Raw genomic sequence first — 17476 nt, forward strand, 5'->3', positions numbered from 1 at the left:
TCAAGGCAGTTTATGTGTAGAAGCTTCTCCCCTTCTGACCATTGGCCGAAGATTGGTCTGCCCTCGAGCAGCGCTCCCCATCCTGAGGTGAATGCGTCCGTAGACACTACCTTCACACTCGAGGAAGTCCCCAGGCTTACACCTGATTGGTACCAGTTGTTTGCTTTCCAAGGTTTCAGAGCTGCGATGCATTTCTGATTGACCTTGAGACGAAGCAGACCGGAAGCCCACGCTCGGCGCGGCACTCGCGCTTTCAGCCAGAACTGTAGCGGGCGCATGCGAAGCAAGCCCAGCTGAAGTTCTGATGATGCTGAGGCCATGAGACCTAGCATCCTCTGAAATTTCTTGAGCGGGACATATGCGCCGCAGCGGAAAGAGCTCGTTGCGCGCTGAATGTCTAGTACGCGCTGTGGTGACAGTCGCGCTATCATAGACAGCGAGTCCAGTTCTGTGCCCAGAAAATATTTTATCTGTCTGGGGGACAGAGAACTCTTCGCCCAATTGACTCTGAGACCCAAATTCTCGAGGTGATCGAGTAAAATGGTCCTGTGCTCTATGAGTTCCGAGTGAGATTGAGCTAGAATCAGCCAATCGTCCAAGTAGTTCAACACTCGCATGCCCTGTAGTCTGAGGGGTGTGAGCGCTGCGTCCATGCACATCGTAAATGTACGGGGTGCTAGGGACAAGCCGAACGGTAGGACTGTGTACTGATATGCCTGGCCCTCGAAGGCGAATCTCAAATATCGCCTGTGACGTGACGCTATCTGTATTTGAAAATACGCGTCTTTCAGATCTATTGACACAAACCAATCTCCTCGGCGAATCTGCGCGAGGATTTTTCTGGTCGTGAGCATTCTGAACTGTCGCTTTGCAAGCACTCTGTTCAGTTGCCTTAGATCTAGTATGGGTCTGAGACCCCCGTCTTTTTTCGGTACCAGGAAGTATCTGCTGTATAGCCCTCCTTCGCTCTGAGCTTGAGATAACGGCTCTATGGCCCCTTTGCTCAACAGTTTCAAAATTTCGGCTCGAAGTAGGTGTGCTACTTCTGTTTTTACCGTGGTCTCGACGCGCGTCGCATAACGGTGAGGGCGTCGGCGAAACTGTAGCAAATAGCCTCTTTCTATAATGTCTAGCACCCACTTCGAAACACCGGGTAGCCTTGCCTATGCATCTGCACGAATGGCTAGGGGTTGAATGCGAAGCGCGCTCTGGTCGCTCAGCGACAGAAGGGCTTCGGTGTGCTGCCACATAAGCGTTGCGCTTATGACATTCGAGGCAGAGGGCGCGCTGATAACAGCGGGCAGATTGCCCGCGCTCGACTCCTCTGCGGTGGTTAACCGAGAGGGGGAGGGCTGGGTGAGTCCCGTAGGACTTGTCATGTCTATGTGTGGATGTGGGCGCGGGATATTGGGCACATTTACCACACCGAGAGCATTGTCCGCCTGAACAGAGCGAATGCACGTTGGTTTCGTTTTTACAGAAACCTCGAGACATGCAGGACGTAGTGATTGTGGGCACTGGGCAGTGGGCACATCTGCTACGTTAACTGGGTCGATTTTATGTGCGCGAGCCCTGTGTGACGGGCTGTGCTTGTGTGTAGGAATGAGCACTGGGCAGTGGTCATTTTTTCTACACTCATAACACCATCGGCCGTGGCCGGGACACCAGAAAATACGCTCTTTGTGGGATTTATCTGGGTAGCCGTGAAAACGGCATTTGTGTGCAGGCAAGCGGGCAGTGGAACCGGCTTGTTGGCTGCAAAATACACTGGAACAGTCACATTTCTTGGAACTGAACGAGCGATGAGTTTTGGTGGAAGTCCGTCCACGGCGGGGATTGAACACCGTCGTTTCCCTAGGCGTGCTAGGACGACTTCGGGGCCTCGGGTTTTACCGCAATCCTGGGCCGCGGCCCACACGGGGCGGGGCGGCGGCCAGATGAGCGAGAGCGCGGTCTCGCGCTTCGGGCCTGTCGGCGCTGCGAAGTGGCAGCGGTGGGCGGAGGCTGAGGCTGTGAGCTCTGAGCAGACGGTTTCGCACGGCCTGCTGCAGAACTGGAGCGCTTCGGCAGGAGGTGCTTCATAGCCTGTGACGCTTTCTGTACCTCGGCGAATCTTTCCGCGAAATCTTTGACGGAAGTCCCGAAGAGGCCAGCAGGAGAAAGCGGAGCGTCGAGGAACGTGGCGCGCTCAGACACAGACATCTCAGAGAGCGTTAGCCACAGGTGTCTCTCAGTCACAGTGAGAGAGGCCATGCTCCGTCCTATGGCCTGTGCAGCAGACTTAGTAGCGCGGAGAGCGAGGTCCGTAGCGCTTCTCAAGTCTGGCACGCAAATTGCATCTGGTCCTTTCTCGTCCAGGTTTCGGAGGAGATCGGCCTGGAAAATTTGCAGTGTGGCCATAGTATGCAGCGCTGACGCAGCCTGCCCAGCGGCGGAGAAAGCGCGACCGAGCAGGGTTGACGTCATGCGGCAAGCTTTTGAAGGTAGCGCCAGCTTAGCGCGCCGTCCAGCGGAGGGTGGGCATAGGTGGGCTGCTATCGCTTCTTCGACCGGCGGCAGCGAATGGTACCCTCAGTTTTTAGCATTGTCAACAGCGGAGAATGCTAGCGAAACAGAAGAGCGCATTCTAGCTGAGAAGGGGGCGTTCCAAGACTTAGCGACTTCTTCGTGTAACTCAGGAAGAAAAGGCGCTGGTCTGGATGCAGGCGAAGCGCGCTCCCCAGGAAGAAAGTATCCATCCAGCCGATTGTGAGCAGGCTGTTCAGGCGTAGACCACTCAAGGCCGAGGCTCGCCGCGGCCTGTGCGAGTACGCGCATCAGCTCTGACTCGATGCTAGCTCTTTTGCCTGACGATGCGCGGGCAGAGGATGCGAGATCCACAGAGCTCGCCCAATCCTCACTGCCCGATGCCAGGATAGAGCAGGAATCATCCTCCCCCGACGCGGCTTTCTCATCAGCGTCGTCGACGGAAGCGGCGGCAGCTGTCCGTTAGGAGGAGACACTGACGAAGTCGGTGAAGCTGGCGGGCGAACCGGCGAGCTTTGACGGGTGGGGGAAGGTTCCGGGACCCGCTGAGCACGGCGCTTTTTACGGCGCGGCACTACAGCGGGCGGAAGTGCAGTCTCAGCGAAATATGCCAGGCGAGTCCTCAGAGTCGCCATAGGCAGTAGCTCGCAATGATGGCAGCCGCCGTCAGCGAGCGCGAGAGCTGCATGATCCTTACCCAGGCAGGAAACGCAGATGACATGGTGGTCCCCGTCGCTGAGTGTGGCTCTGCACGAGCCGCAGGAAGGCATCTTTAAAAAGACGCAAGCTCTTTTAGACAGTGTGTGTCGCGGTGGCGAACACACACACATCAGAGAGTGTAAAGGATATAGGCGCCAGATAGCGCAGCGGGAAGGCGATTGAAGGTGGCGCGGCCAGCGACTTCAGTGACGACTCGTCCCACTGCAAAGGCTTCCTCAGACGGCGTGGCTTCTCTCCGGATCCAGCGATGCGTGTGCTTCGCTGAAGAGATGAAAAATCAGATATCAGCTGCCTGCGAGCTGGATTTATAGGCCTAAGCCACGCCCGCTTCGGCGGGACGTGACGCAGTGGGCGCGAAGCACCCTCATTGGGTCTGACGTCACGCTAGGCCTCGCTCGATAGGCTGCTGCAGTTGCCGCAGAACAGCCAATAGGCACATGAGCCGTCTTGCCTATGTCTGTATGCTGCCGCAACGCATTTTACAATAATACAAAATTAAGGATAATTTTTGGGCTTCAATATCTCGTGGAAAAGGGATTTTCCCCGAGCGTAAGATACTTACGCAGTACGAGAGACCTCTCGTAAGAGAACCAATGACTGTACATTCAGTTAGTCAAATGCTATGGTTTTGTTTAGGATTTTATGTATGTTTTTTAACAATGTGTACAGTTAAGAACAGCACAAAATGTGTTAATTTAACACGTTTATACATCTTTGTGCTAACCTTTCTGACATATTTAGTTTGTTAAAATCATTAACACAATGAATGAGTTAAAATGAACACAAAAAAACGTTGTCCCTAAACACACCCATTAATGTGTAAAATGGGTAACACATAATTTCCAGCATTGGCAGACTGTTTATTTTGTGATGTTTATGAAAAAAAAAAAAAAAAAATTGGTATTTTGTAATAATTTTGTCTAATTGATTTGTATGTCAGTAGTACTTATGTAGGATAAAATTAATTATATATGAAAATTATGAAATCTAATTTATATTTAGTACAAATAAAAACTATGACAGTAGTGTACTGATTAGCTTGGTTTTTACAGTAATGCACTGTATTACACAATTACAGTACCATGTAGTTATTGTAAAACTGAAATACAGTAATTGTACTGTACATCTTAATTACAGTAACTTACTGGCAACAGTGTTTGTCTTATTTAGTTCTTAGTAAAACACGTGCCATAATCAAACCAATAAGTTTGAAAACAGCCGTAGCATTTTATTGCGCAGCATTGGTCTGATGATCTATCATTAAGGCTGGCAAATCAACATTCCATAATTTTGTATTTTAAGCAATCAGAACACAACCCCATGCCCACTTGTGGCTATGCTATTGAGATGTATATTGAAGTGAAAATAAAATTTTCCCACAATACGATACTTTGATAAAGTAAGTTAAATTAAAGTTAAACTACATTGTACGGTCCACCATTGGAAAAGGAAAGTATTTTTCTATTACCTATGCATACCATGAAATGCAGATAAAATGAGATTCACGTCATATTAAAATAGACAACAAGATGTAGCCAGATTAATTAGTATTTAATTTTAATTAGACCATAATAATTTTTTCCCTCCAGTACAATTGCTATGGAGCAAATTGAGTCATTGATTCAACATCTTCATGTGTATAATGCAGTTTATGGCTGTTTAATATGTTGAACCTCATGTGGACATGCCATAAAAGGGTGGCCATCATAGCAGAAAAGTGAAGTTGTAAATGTCTATATAATCTTAAACGCTTGTTTTGTTATTATGGCAGCTGGCAGAAATGGTATCTTTTGTTTGCTTTGAGACTTTGAAGTCCAGATGATTTTCAGCAAACGCCGTCTCCAGCACCAGTAGTAGAGACTGTTTCAGCTTCTTCTTAAACTCCTCACACATGAACACATAGAGAATGGGGTTCAGACTACTGTTGAGATGAGCCAGGAAGTCAGCTATAGCTTTAGAAGAGTAACTGCACTGATTTTCTTCTGCACTTTTGCAATAAAAATTGTAGAGACAGTGGCGGTTCTAGACCACAGTAACTGGGGGGGCCAGGCAGGGGCCACTTGTGCTTTTAGGGGGCACACCTTTAACATTCATCTTAACCTATTTTCAGTATTATTTCAAGTCATTTTTCACCATGTCATGCATGACTGCAATCTCTAGAAAAAGCTAATAAATTATATTAGCTAAGCTAATAAAACAATTTCAATTCAAATGAATGTTTCATTATGTTTAATTGTAGTGTGATATAATGATCAATAATAACACATTTTTAGCATCTAAGCACATCTAGGCACTTTTTTACACCTGGGGTGGGCGATATGGCAATAATATCATATCACAATTTGTTTTTGTTTTTCAGGAAAATCACGATTTTATCACAATTCTTTTTTCATGTTGGTTTTACTATTTTGCATGTGACTGAGCATTACAGCCAAACTAATTTCCCTATTTTAAAAGCAAAGCCTTATAGGTAACAAAATATAGGTAACAAAATATAAAATAAAAAAGAATGGCAGACATTTAGGCCAAAGTGGCGAAAATAAAAATCTTTGTCACTATTTTCTTTGTTATTAAAAATTAAGAACAGAGATACATATTACACATACACAACTTAATATACAAATGAAATAAACAGTGCTTTATTTTTTCAGCTATAGGTGTATTTAACAGTAGAATTGAAGAAAGTAATTAAATGAACAAATATGAAAATAAAACACAACAGACTTAAAGTTCTCAGTCAAGAGCAGTGAATGATTTCCTCTGTGTGTTTTGTTGTTTTATTAACATTAAAGGGATAGTTCTCCCCCCAAAAAGTCATAATTTACTCTCTTAAGTTGTTTTAAACCTGAATAAGTTTCTTTCTTCTGTTGAAAATAAACGTTATTTGAAAGAATGTGAGTAACCAAACAGTTGATGTACCTGTTTTTTTCCTACTATGTATGGAAGTCAATGGGGACCAGCAACTGTTTGGTTTTGGGTGAACTATCTCTTTAAGGACAAGCGGCAGCATGTTTATTATTAGGGCTACTGTCTCTTTAAGAACTGCACGCGACGCGTCTAATATACACGCATATGACAAGCAGATTTTAATTAATTTTCGCTGTTTGCTTTCACTTTAGACATAACCAACTTTGTTTATGTAAACATTGTCTGTATTTGACAGTATTAGCGCAATATAAGACTCAAAAGATAACTTAGTCCAGTAACAGGCTTTTAGTGCATGTGCGCGTCGAGTGTACGCGCTCAGTAAAGCGCATTAAAGCGCATATTTGAACAGCGCATCAGCAGCGAATGACATGTTTAACCGGCAAGGCTTTAAAGCACATGCAAATAATGAACTTTTGTGAACTGCAGTGTCCCGTTCCTCTGCGTTAACATTTGATGTGAATATACGCCGTGCTGCAGTGTAGCCTATAGATGAAGGCGCCGCAACTGATAAAATGCGCAGTTGTTTGGTGTGATTTTACGATTCCAAATTTAGGGGGGCCAGAGGGGGGGCCAAGCTTGGTGACACGGGGGCACTGGCCCCCCCGGACCCCCCCCCCCCCCCCCCCCCCCTAGAACCGACACTGTGTAGAGATGATAAGGAAGCAAGCATATGAAAAAGGCCAGGACCGGAGCTATAATCATCCGGTAAGACCTGAGCTGGTTTTCCATTCTGAGACGTTTGACTCGCACGCAGATAGCTATACGAAGATGCAATGATCAGGAAGGGGATGAGAAAGCCCACTATGAACTTGCATGTGACCAGAGACTGGTCCGCTGTTGAGGGATTGATAACTACAGGGATGCAGCAGCCAATGGATAAAACCCACACAATCACGCAGATGATTCTGGCTTTTAATAGGGTTCGATTATTTCGAGACCACACAACCATCCATGTGCACAGGCATCGGTCCAGACTAATAGTCATCAGCAGCAAAATGCTAGCAAATGAGTTTTGGTAAATCATAAAGCGGAGAAACATGCACTTGAAGAAACCAAAATCCTTAACCATATTGCGTACGCCTAAAATGATGTTTATGATTAGAGTTAAGCAGAAGATGAAGTCTGCAGTCGCAAAGTTGAGGAACCAAATGGAGTTGACTGTCGTCTTCATTTTGTAACCAGTTACAAATATGACAAGCCCGTTTCCAATGAGACCTACTGTGCAGGTATGGCAAAGTAAATGCATATGATAAAGATGTTAATGCCTGAGATCTCTGTCTGCACTGTAGAATTGTCCGTACTGAATCTGGTCACGTTTTGAAATCCAAAAGTAGTGGTTGCTACACGAAAACAAGAGAAGAAAATACGTGAGTTTTGGTTTCTGGACTCTGAATGTGTTTTTATGCCACTTTTCACATGCAACACATTTTCGACCCCAGGATGCCATACAAAGCCTATACTTTAACACTCTTATCAATTAATATAATTTTCTATTTTCAAGTTTTTACTATTCTGCAATGTCCAACAGATAACATGATTGCATTAAATGATAATTCTGCCATTTTTTTGTCCTACCGTTTCAACAGCATGAACTGTATACAAAAACGCGAACACATTAAATTAAAATACAATGTTCACACTTTTCACATAAGATGACACAATTACAGTTTATAAGACGCTCGAAAATTATTTTGTCCACAAGCGATTTACCAATTTTTTTTCTGGTAAATATTAAATGGTGTGTGCAGCCATTCCTTATTATGACCATAATAATTCCTTATTATGACCATAAAAAATTAAAATAAAATTATATATATATATATGCCTATAAAAGGCAATTTAAAAGTACTAAATAAATAAACCATCAATAAAAAATAATAAAAAATAAAAAAAGTTTAAACCCAGCTTGGACATGGCCTGCATTAAAGGACACATCTCTGTACAATTTTCATCCAAATACAGAGAATGATAATATTCTCTCCTCACACCCATATGCTCTCAACAGGCAACAAATATGCATAATAATGTACATAGATTCTTACCCATTTTCTTTATGGCTTCAGGCCCATATAAACCTCTTTGCAAGTTCTGTTATAGTTGAAAATCAACAACTGATGATAAGTTCCCCTTTACTTCTCTTAAAGATTGACGGTGGGATGGTGTTGAGAAATATGCTTCAACAGTTTATCAACTATACACTTTTAAGATAACAAAGATCTGGATGCTCGACAAACCCTCTTTCACCTGTGTCATTGTGACAGTGATCAGATTATCATATCCCAAACTGGTGCACCTTAAAAAAAAAAAAAAAAAAAAAAATAAACAAGGAGAAAACAATGCAGTGAGAGTTGGTTCTGCTGGAGCAAAAACATGCAAATTAAACATGTTGTGGTATTTGACTTGCAACACGGTTTCTCTGTTAGAAATACCATTGTGTATTTTGTTTCTAAATGTTACTACATGTTTCAGAATGTCTAGAGAACATTCAAAGATAATATTCCCCACAATGTTTGCAAAATGATAAAATGGAATGTTCCTTTAACGTTTGTACAACCAAGAAAAAAACGTTTTGAACATGACATTCAGAAATAGCGTTTTCATAACTTAACGAGAACATTGGCAAAATGTTTTTAGAACCTATTTTTGTTACATGATATTTGCGAGATGCAGGTATCCGTCTATGCGTAGGGTAGACGGGGTATGGTTGTAACATGGGGTGAGTTGTAACACCACCAATTCCACCAATCAGGGACAAGCTAGCAGTCCAATGATAATTTCATTATTCGCCCACTTCCTCCCAGATCCCATATTAATGGTTGTCAAGGCTGTAAATAGGTACATGCAGATTTTATAAAAAAACACCTTGTAGTTTCTCAGGCAATTGCATTTTATCCTGCTAATTTTAAACCATAATGCTAATACGTTTAGCTAAACACTGTCTGACAGTGGAGGGGTAGGTTGTAACACATCTTTGAAAAATTTAAAACAACTAAGAACAGCTTATTTTTAATAATCTTACAGAATGCCTATACAGTTGAAAAGAACGACAGATGTGTGCCAGACAGTGTTTTTAAAAAAAGAGGAACTGATTGCGTTTCAGTAAAGGGCAGGTCAGTCAGATCAGTTGCGATGACAATGTTGAAAGCCAGTGGTGAGACCGCAAAGAATGAAAACGTTTACGTTGTCTGTATGAAACCATTTGGCAACTCAAAGCCAAAGGAAGTGTGAGTAAAATGTGCCCTATGCAGTCTCTGGGCCCACCAACCCTGGTCTCAAATGTCTATGTAGGCCTATAAAAGATAGATAAAAATAAACAAGAAAGAAAGAAAGATACCATCAATTAAACAAAAATCCATGTGATATGCACTGTAGTTAAGGACACATGTGAAAAATCCTTTTGGATTTTATCTCTACACTGTAAAAAAAAATTACATCCCCAAGTAAAAAATTTCTAGTGACTGGTCACATCTAAATTTTTCAATTAGTCTGACGTATTATTTCTCATTGAGCCAATGTTAACAGACTATTGCAACAAGAATTGCACTTGGGCCAATTTAAAAATTTAGATGTGACCAGTCACTAGAAAATATTGACTTGGAGAGGTTAGAATTGTTTTTACAGTACAATTTTCACCCAATTACAGAGAATGATAATATTTTCTCCTCACGCCCATATGCTCTCAACAGGCAACAAATATGCATAGCCATAATGTACATAGATTCTTACCCATTTTCTTTATGGCTTCAGGCCATAAAATCCTTTTTGCAAGTTGAAAATCAACAACTGATGATAAGTTATTTACTTTTCACCCCGTTCACACCGCCAACGATTTTGTCGCTGCATGTCGCTAGTCTCTGTACTGTGAAGTCGCTTGTGGGCGTTCGTTGTGCTGTCGCTCTAATGTTATTGGTAGACTGCACGTCTGGCCATATCTATACAAAATACCATCACAAGTGAATGATATGTACAACCATATCATTTTAATTTGACTAGGAATTAGGCTAAACGAAACAGTATGCTGTTGGGAGAGTGTTTTTATATTACCACAGCAGTGTTCAGTGGATTAAATCATTTAGCCTACTAGATTAACGATCGATCAATCAACAAATTAACTCACACTGTCATAAATTACTAAAACGTCATTCTAATTTGACAAATAATAAATTTTTCTTGGCCCTAATAGTCAACATAATGCAGGGGAAACTGTAAAATGAACTGCAGCAGTGCTAAACTTGCTTCATAAAATTACAACACTCGAACTAAATGTGTGAATTAAACTCACTGAGACTGTCGACAGTTTCTTTTCCATGCATCATTTTATTATATCCATGTGTGTGGTTACAGTCAAATCATATAAAGCAGTGAAATCGCCCTCGAACTCTTCTTGCCTGCACTCGAGACGGTGACGTGAGCTTATCTTCACTGAAAGTCTTCTTTCCTATTGGTTGTCCCTCGCGAAAATCGCTTCTCATTTGCATAAAGTTGAAATTTCTGAACGCCTCGGTTACGACTGTAACCTCGGTTCCCTGAAGAGGGAACGAGCGTTGCGTCGAAATTGACACTATGGGGAACGCTTTGCGTGATGACGTCTTGAAGCACATGTAAAATCAGTCCAATGGTGTGGCGGAACGTCAGAGGCGGGTGACGTCACGTACCAGGAAGCTATAAAAGCCAGCCCGAAACAGAAAACGAAAGCTTCGTAGAGTCTGAAGTCGTGCTGACAGGCATGAAGGAGATATGGCAAGGCGACGCAACGCTCGTTTCCTCTTCAGGGAACCGAGGTTACAGTCGTAACCGAGGCGTTCCCTTTCAAGGGAACTCACGTTGCGTCGAAATTGACGCTATGGGGAACGTCTATACCAACGCCACCATAGCTACAAATGTCTGTCCTGTGTGAAATCAAGTGAGCAGCACTAGGAAGACAAAACCTGAGACCCTGGAGTAGAGTCTAGGTCTAAAGAGTAGCACCTGACGAAGGTGTGCGGTGAGGACCAGCCTGCCGCATCACAAACGTCCTGCAAAGATACTCCTGATATAAGGGCCTGCCCAGCCTCCTCATAAGCAAGTGAGATAGTCTCAACCACCCACTTGCTCATCCTTTGCTTAGACACTGGACCTCCCTTGTTAGGGGACCCAAAGCATACAAACAATTGATCGCTTTTCCGCCACAGGGCAGCTCTGTGGACATATGCGTCTAACGCCCGAACAGGGCAAAGCAAATTATTCGCCTCCTGGTCCGATTTCGAAACGGAGGAGGACCTCCAAGTGCCACGAGGGAAACGAGATACCAAAGGGTCTTTCCCCACAGACATTCCACCCAAAGGACTGTGGTAAGCACCTACGGCCGCCACATAAACCTTTAAAGTGGACGGAGTCAGACCTGCAGTGAGCCGGTCCTGCAGGAACTCCAGAACTGTACCAATTGGGCAGTTGACTGGATCCAACCGACGGTCACTACGCAAAGAAGTGAATACTCTCCAGTTCAGGGCATAAAGTTTCCTCGTGGAGGGAGCTCTGGACTGTAGAATGGTCTCAACAACCTCAGTTGAGAGACCTGACTCTATGAGCTGGGCCCCCTCAGAGGCCAAGCCCACAGGTTCCACAGTTCTGGCCGAGGGTGAAATATCGAGCCCTCTGCCTGGGACAGAAGGTCCCTCCTGACGGGTAGCTCCAGAGGAGGCCCGTCGAGGAGCGACACAAGATCGGGAAACCATACTCTGCCCGGCCAGCGCGGGGCTATAAGAAGCAGGCAACCCCGGTCCCTGCGAACTCTCTCCAGAACTCCTGGGAGCAGAGCAACTAGGGGGAAAAGCGTACAGACGTAGCCTCGGCCACGTCTGCACCATAGCATCCAGTCCCAGAGGAGCTGGATGCGTGAGGGAGAACCAAAGTGGACAGTGAGACGTCTCTCGAGACGCAAACAGATCCACTTGTGCTTGGCCAAACTCCCTCCATATCAGCTCCACCACCTCGGGGTGGAGCCTCCATTCCCCGGGCCTCAGCCCCTGTCTCGACAGAGTGTCTGCTCCTACATTCTGGACCCCGGGGATGTAAGCTGCCCTGAGAGACAGCAACTTCCCCTGGGACCACAAGAGGATATGGCGTGCCAGATAGCATAATGGGCGTGAGCGCAAACCCCCTTGGTGATTTATATAGGCGACTACCGACGTGTTGTCCGTATGCACTAACACATGGTGTCCCCTGAGATCTGTGATAAAGCTCCTCAGAGCCCGGAAGACAGCTAACATCTCTAGGCGATTGATATGCCAGGAATGATGATGGTCTTCCCACAGACCTTGAGATGAGCGACCCTCTAGGATCGCTCCCCAACCCGTGAGGGAAGCATCCGTCGTTAGCAGTTTGCGACGACAAGGAGCTCCCAACACTGGGCCCTGGGACAGGAACCAAGGCTTCTTCCACATAACCAGGGCACGTAAGCATCGCCGCGTGACCTTGATTGTGCGAAATGGGTTGCCCCTCGGGGAAACCCCCTGGTCCTGTGCCACCACTGCAGGGGCCTCATGTGCAGCAGTCCAAAAGGTATCCCGTTGGAAGCTGCTGCCATGAGACCCAACAGTCTCTGAAACTGTTTGACAGTGAGTAGCTGGCCTAGCTTTACACTTTTCACAGCTGCCAGGATGGAATCTATGCGTGGCGGTGACATGCGTGGCGGTGACAGGCGCGCCTGCATCGACACTGAATCCCAAACCACGCCTAAAAAAGTGGTCCTCTAAATGGAGAAAGCACACTCTTCTTGGCGTTCAGCCGTAACCCCAACTCTTTCATATGGGTGAGAACAACATCTCGATGTTGAACCGCCATCTGATGCGACTGAGCTAAAATCAACCAATCGTCGATGTAGTTCGTGATGCGAATACCCCGGAGGCGCAGAGGCGCCAGAGCTGCATCCACGCATTTGGTGAAAGTGCGGGGTGATAAAGCCAGGCCGAATGGAAGAACTCGATATTGGTATGCTTTGCCCCCGAAAGCAAACCTCAGGAACTTCCAATGACACGGACGGATGGAAATATGCGTCCTTGAGGTCTATCGTGACAAACCAGTCCTCGGACCTGATCTGTGGCACGATTGTCTCAATGTTAACATTTTGAACTTGAGCTGCATGACTGACTCATTCAGAACTCGAAGATCTAAAATGGGACGCAATCCCCCGTCCTTCTTTGGAACTATGAAGTACCGGCTGTAAAACCCGGTTTCCCTGTTGGAGGGAGGTACATATTCTATGGCCCCTTTCTCTAACAGAGTGTTTACTTCCTGTTCCATAACCAGAACCTGCTCGGGGCCCACCACTGTGGGCAGGACCCCCATAAACCGAGGTGGGCGTTTCTAGAATTGTATCTGATACCCTTTTTCCACGGTCTGCAGGACCCAACGAGAAACATTTGACAGTAGCTTCCACGCTGTCAAAGATTCTACTAGAGGTACCAGCCTCTCGAGACTGGTTTCTGGATTGTGTTGCTGTTGAGTAGTCGGTTCGTCGCCCTGTAACGGCGCACCGGCAGGGAACGACTGAACAGACTGCTCTAACACCCTCCTCAGAGGGGGCGGGCATCCCGAGGCCACTACGTTTCCGGGTGGTCCTTGAGATATGTGCTCGCCGGAGACCGCTGCGCCCTGAAACACCGGAGGCGGCAGGGTTGGCAGACCGGTCCCCTGAGGGCACCGAAGAGAGACGGCACCGTATTTTTCTCCTGCTGTTGAGTAGTCGGAAAAATAGTTTCTTCCCCTGGGCAGTCAGAAGTTTAAATGAAGCAGACCACTGACTGACTTTGCACTCTTACAGTCGTTCTGTTGTGTGTCTGCACGCGTGCGTCAATGATTTTTAACAATGATGCTGCTACAGTTGTCTATTTAATTTTCTTTTTATTTATAAATCTTTTTATATGTTTTTATCGTAGATGGTTATATTGCACCTGGGTGGCCCTGTTTGCAAATTTCGTTGGGCAGGAGACTGTCCAATGACAATAAAACTCTTGAATCTTGAATCTTGAAAAAACGATCCATCAAATGTTACCATCATTGTGTATTGTCTGCCAAGTATTGAGGTCTTTGCATTCACATGATGCTTAACATCTGGCATGATGTAGTATAAATTACTTAGATAATCTAAGTAAAGCACATACTATAAATGACTGGTATAATTCAATATTATTGTTTGAGTGAAATGTAATGCAAAGGAAATTTCAACTAAATCGATAATAATCAACCTTTTACTAGCCAAGTTAAAATGACTTATTTTCTTTGTAACTTTCACTTAACTAGGTTAAGTAAAGTTTACTTAATTCCATATTCCAAGTAAATTTAACTTAAAGATTTCTAATTAAAGCTACTGATAAATATGTTTAGGTTTTTACTTGGCAAATATTTGTAAATGTACTAGCATTTTCTGAGTGAAAAAAGTTTCCTAGCTTTTTTCAAGTAAATCCTACTCCAAATTTTTTTCAGTGTTGGCACAATCATAAGAGATGAACCAGTCAAAAGATCTTTGCAAGCGAACACAAAGTTTTTTTGGTGAACGCTATACAAAACTTTTCTGAGAGAACGCAAAAGCATTGAAATATTTTTGTTTCCCTATCTCATATTTTTTTCTACCTCATAACTGACCCATGTAGTTTCACAGAAAATGAACTGAGATATAGTTAATGGCTATAGCTCACAGGTGTTTGTTCCTCTTCATGAAGTGTTTAGCTCCAACACCTGCCTGGAAGTTTTAATTGAATCAAGGTCATTAGGCCTTGATTAGCTGCCTCAGGTGTGTTTAATTAGGGCTGGAGATAAAATCGGACATCCCTGCCATAGTGCTTTCTTTTGATATTGACACATTAATAGATTTTAGAAAAATTAATTAAATTAACAGAATTTAACAATACTATAATCGTAGTTCGAATATTTTGTATTCAGTGACTTTTTTTTAAAGTGAATCATATTGTGTTTAGTATATTAACATTCTTGAATGTACTCGTTGAGTAACATCATGCTTTGAGTAACAACCCAAAGGAAAAGAGGCAGTAGTCTGATGTAAGACAGATTTTTATAAAAAACTGAACTACTGGACTACCTGTAGTTATGATGACATCAGTCTTCTGAAGCCAATTTTATTTTTAAAGGTTGACATGCTTTTGTCCTATTTCTCCCCCTTTCTTTTTTTAAAGAATGATCTTTTAATATATTTTTTGTCATTGATTGAATAAAATAAATTGACTCAACTGCTGGAAAGGTGTCATTTATTTTAAAAGGTTTTCGCCCAATTTTTAAATGGTCAGGAATTTGTTGACGCATCATTGAGGCTTAGTTGAAATATTAATGTTGTTTCAACATTAACTTGGTACATCAGATGGCAACATTGGTTGACATACCTTTTCAGTTGTATTTTCTGTGTTTCAACAAAATGTATTTAGAATCAATATCACATTGTAACATTGATCAAACCATATTACCAATGATTATTTTTGTTAATTTCATTGTTGATTCAACAGCAGTGATGTAGATTCAACATCATAGTGTAACGTTGATTCAACAATATTATCATTGATTATTTTTTTGTTAATTTCAGTTTTGATTCAGCATCAGTGATGTAGAATCAATCATAGTGTAATGTTGATTCAATAGCATTACCATTGATTTTTTGTTCAACATAGATTCACCATTAACTGAGGGTGCAAAAGTGATGTTGATAAAATATCACTTTGTAATGATGAAGCAATGTTAACACCATTGATTTGTGATTGAAATCTGAACATTATTTCAATATTAACCGAGGGTGCAAGAGTGACTGTTACGAACCGCTCCGAGACACGAAGGTTGAGATCCAAATGCAGCTTTATTGTATGGGGCAATCCAGAATCGTAATCAGATGTACAGGCAAGAGTCATACACAGACAGGCAGTCAAAACAAAGAAACAAAACAGGCAGGGACCAGAGGCAAGAGAGTAATCCAGGGAACAGGGCAAGATATCCAAAACCAAGAGACAAGAAAACCAGGAGAATGCTCAGAAATGCAGTGTAACACAAACAAGACTTCGCGGTGAGTGAATGAATGAACATGGTATAAATAGACTGAGACTAACAGGGTGATGGGACACGGTGAATGTAGTCAGTGATAATGAGGTACAGGTGACTGTGATGAGTGATCAGAGATGATGAGTCCGGGCAGTGAGTATGGGAAATGTAGTCTGAGAGTGAACGTGAGTGTCTGATGTGGAGTGCCCTCTGGTGGCTCTCAAGGGCACTCCAGCTGGGGACCGTTACAGTGACGTTGAAACAACATCACTTTGTAATGTTGAAGCAATATTAACACCATTGATTTGTGATTGAAATCTGAACATTATTTCAATATTAACCGAGGGTGCAAGAGTGATGCTAAAGCAACATCACTTTCTAATGTCATTTCAACGTAATCAGCGTTGACGCATCAACACTGACTCAACATTGTTTCAATGGTTACATGCTATCTGGGGGGGTTGTAACACATCTTTGAAAAATTAAAAACAACTAAGAACAGCTTATTTTTAATAATCTTACAGAATGCCTATACAGTTGAAAAGAATGACAGATGTGTGCCAGATAGTGTTGTTTTTGGCGGCCTGTTTTAATTTTAGTTTTAGTCTAGTCTTTGTGTCAAGCTGTCGTTTTAGTTTTTATTAGTTTTAGTCACGTTCATACTCTTTTTAGTCTAGTCAAGTTTTAGTCGACGAAAACTGATGACATTTTAGTCTAGTTTTAGTCGACGAAAACTGATGACATTTTAGTCTAGTTTTAGTCAATGAAAATTGTATTTTAGTCTCTTTTTAGTAATGCAATTCTATTTAACCCAGTCAATATAGAATTTCAAACAAGGTTATCTTATTATATTTAGGGCTGTGACGGTGGCTTTTTTTTTTTTACCACCGCGGTAATGGACAAACTACCAGCGGTGGTTGGGGGGTTATTTAAAAAAATAAAAATAAAATAAAAACTCGTTTTATATTTCCACACAAAGACGCGTGATATAGCCTACCAATCTGCGCTGAGAGGGATGTGGGACACGAGCAGGAAAGAGACCATCGATCTCTTTATGATATCTTCGTGTTTTCTACTTGATGTAAATTGGTCTGAAGAGCGAATTTTATCCTCCACAAGGGCGAGATATTTAGGCTATGTTTGAGATTGCGCTGCCAGAGAAAGTGAAACTAAAAATCACCCGCGCGTGTGAAACGCGCTTTACAACTAAACTTGACGCGCCCTATGTCTAATATAACAAGCACAAACTGTGTTAAAAAGAATTTGACATGCAAGTACAAATGTA

At 43.3% G+C, this 17476-nt stretch overlaps 1 protein-coding gene and 1 pseudogene across 2 annotated transcripts; both read right to left on the minus strand.

Moving 5' to 3' along the window:
* Window positions 1–466: 466 nt before the first annotated feature.
* On the minus strand, window positions 467–4017 carry LOC309505813 (uncharacterized protein; the record flags this gene model as incomplete). The annotated part of the gene is made up of 3 exons (XM_082179269.1): window positions 3246–4017; window positions 507–2981; window positions 467–474 (listed from the first exon to the last, which is right to left on the minus strand). Exons 2-3 carry the CDS (start codon window positions 1492–1494, stop codon window positions 467–469), a joined length of 996 nt encoding a protein of 331 aa, XP_082035395.1. The 5' UTR covers window positions 1495–2981; window positions 3246–4017.
* Window positions 4018–4782: 765 nt separating this feature from the next.
* On the minus strand, window positions 4783–7963 carry LOC309505814 (C3a anaphylatoxin chemotactic receptor-like; annotated as a pseudogene). Its single transcript has 2 exons — window positions 6811–7963; window positions 4783–5268 (listed from the first exon to the last, which is right to left on the minus strand). The product of its transcript is annotated as a C3a anaphylatoxin chemotactic receptor-like (transcript).
* Between the last annotated feature and the right edge of the window lie 9513 nt (window positions 7964–17476).

The sequence above is a fragment of the Leuciscus leuciscus genome (genome assembly GCF_965113295.1).
Source record: "Leuciscus leuciscus genome assembly, chromosome: 9".
Classification (NCBI taxonomy): domain Eukaryota; kingdom Metazoa; phylum Chordata; class Actinopteri; order Cypriniformes; family Leuciscidae; genus Leuciscus; species Leuciscus leuciscus.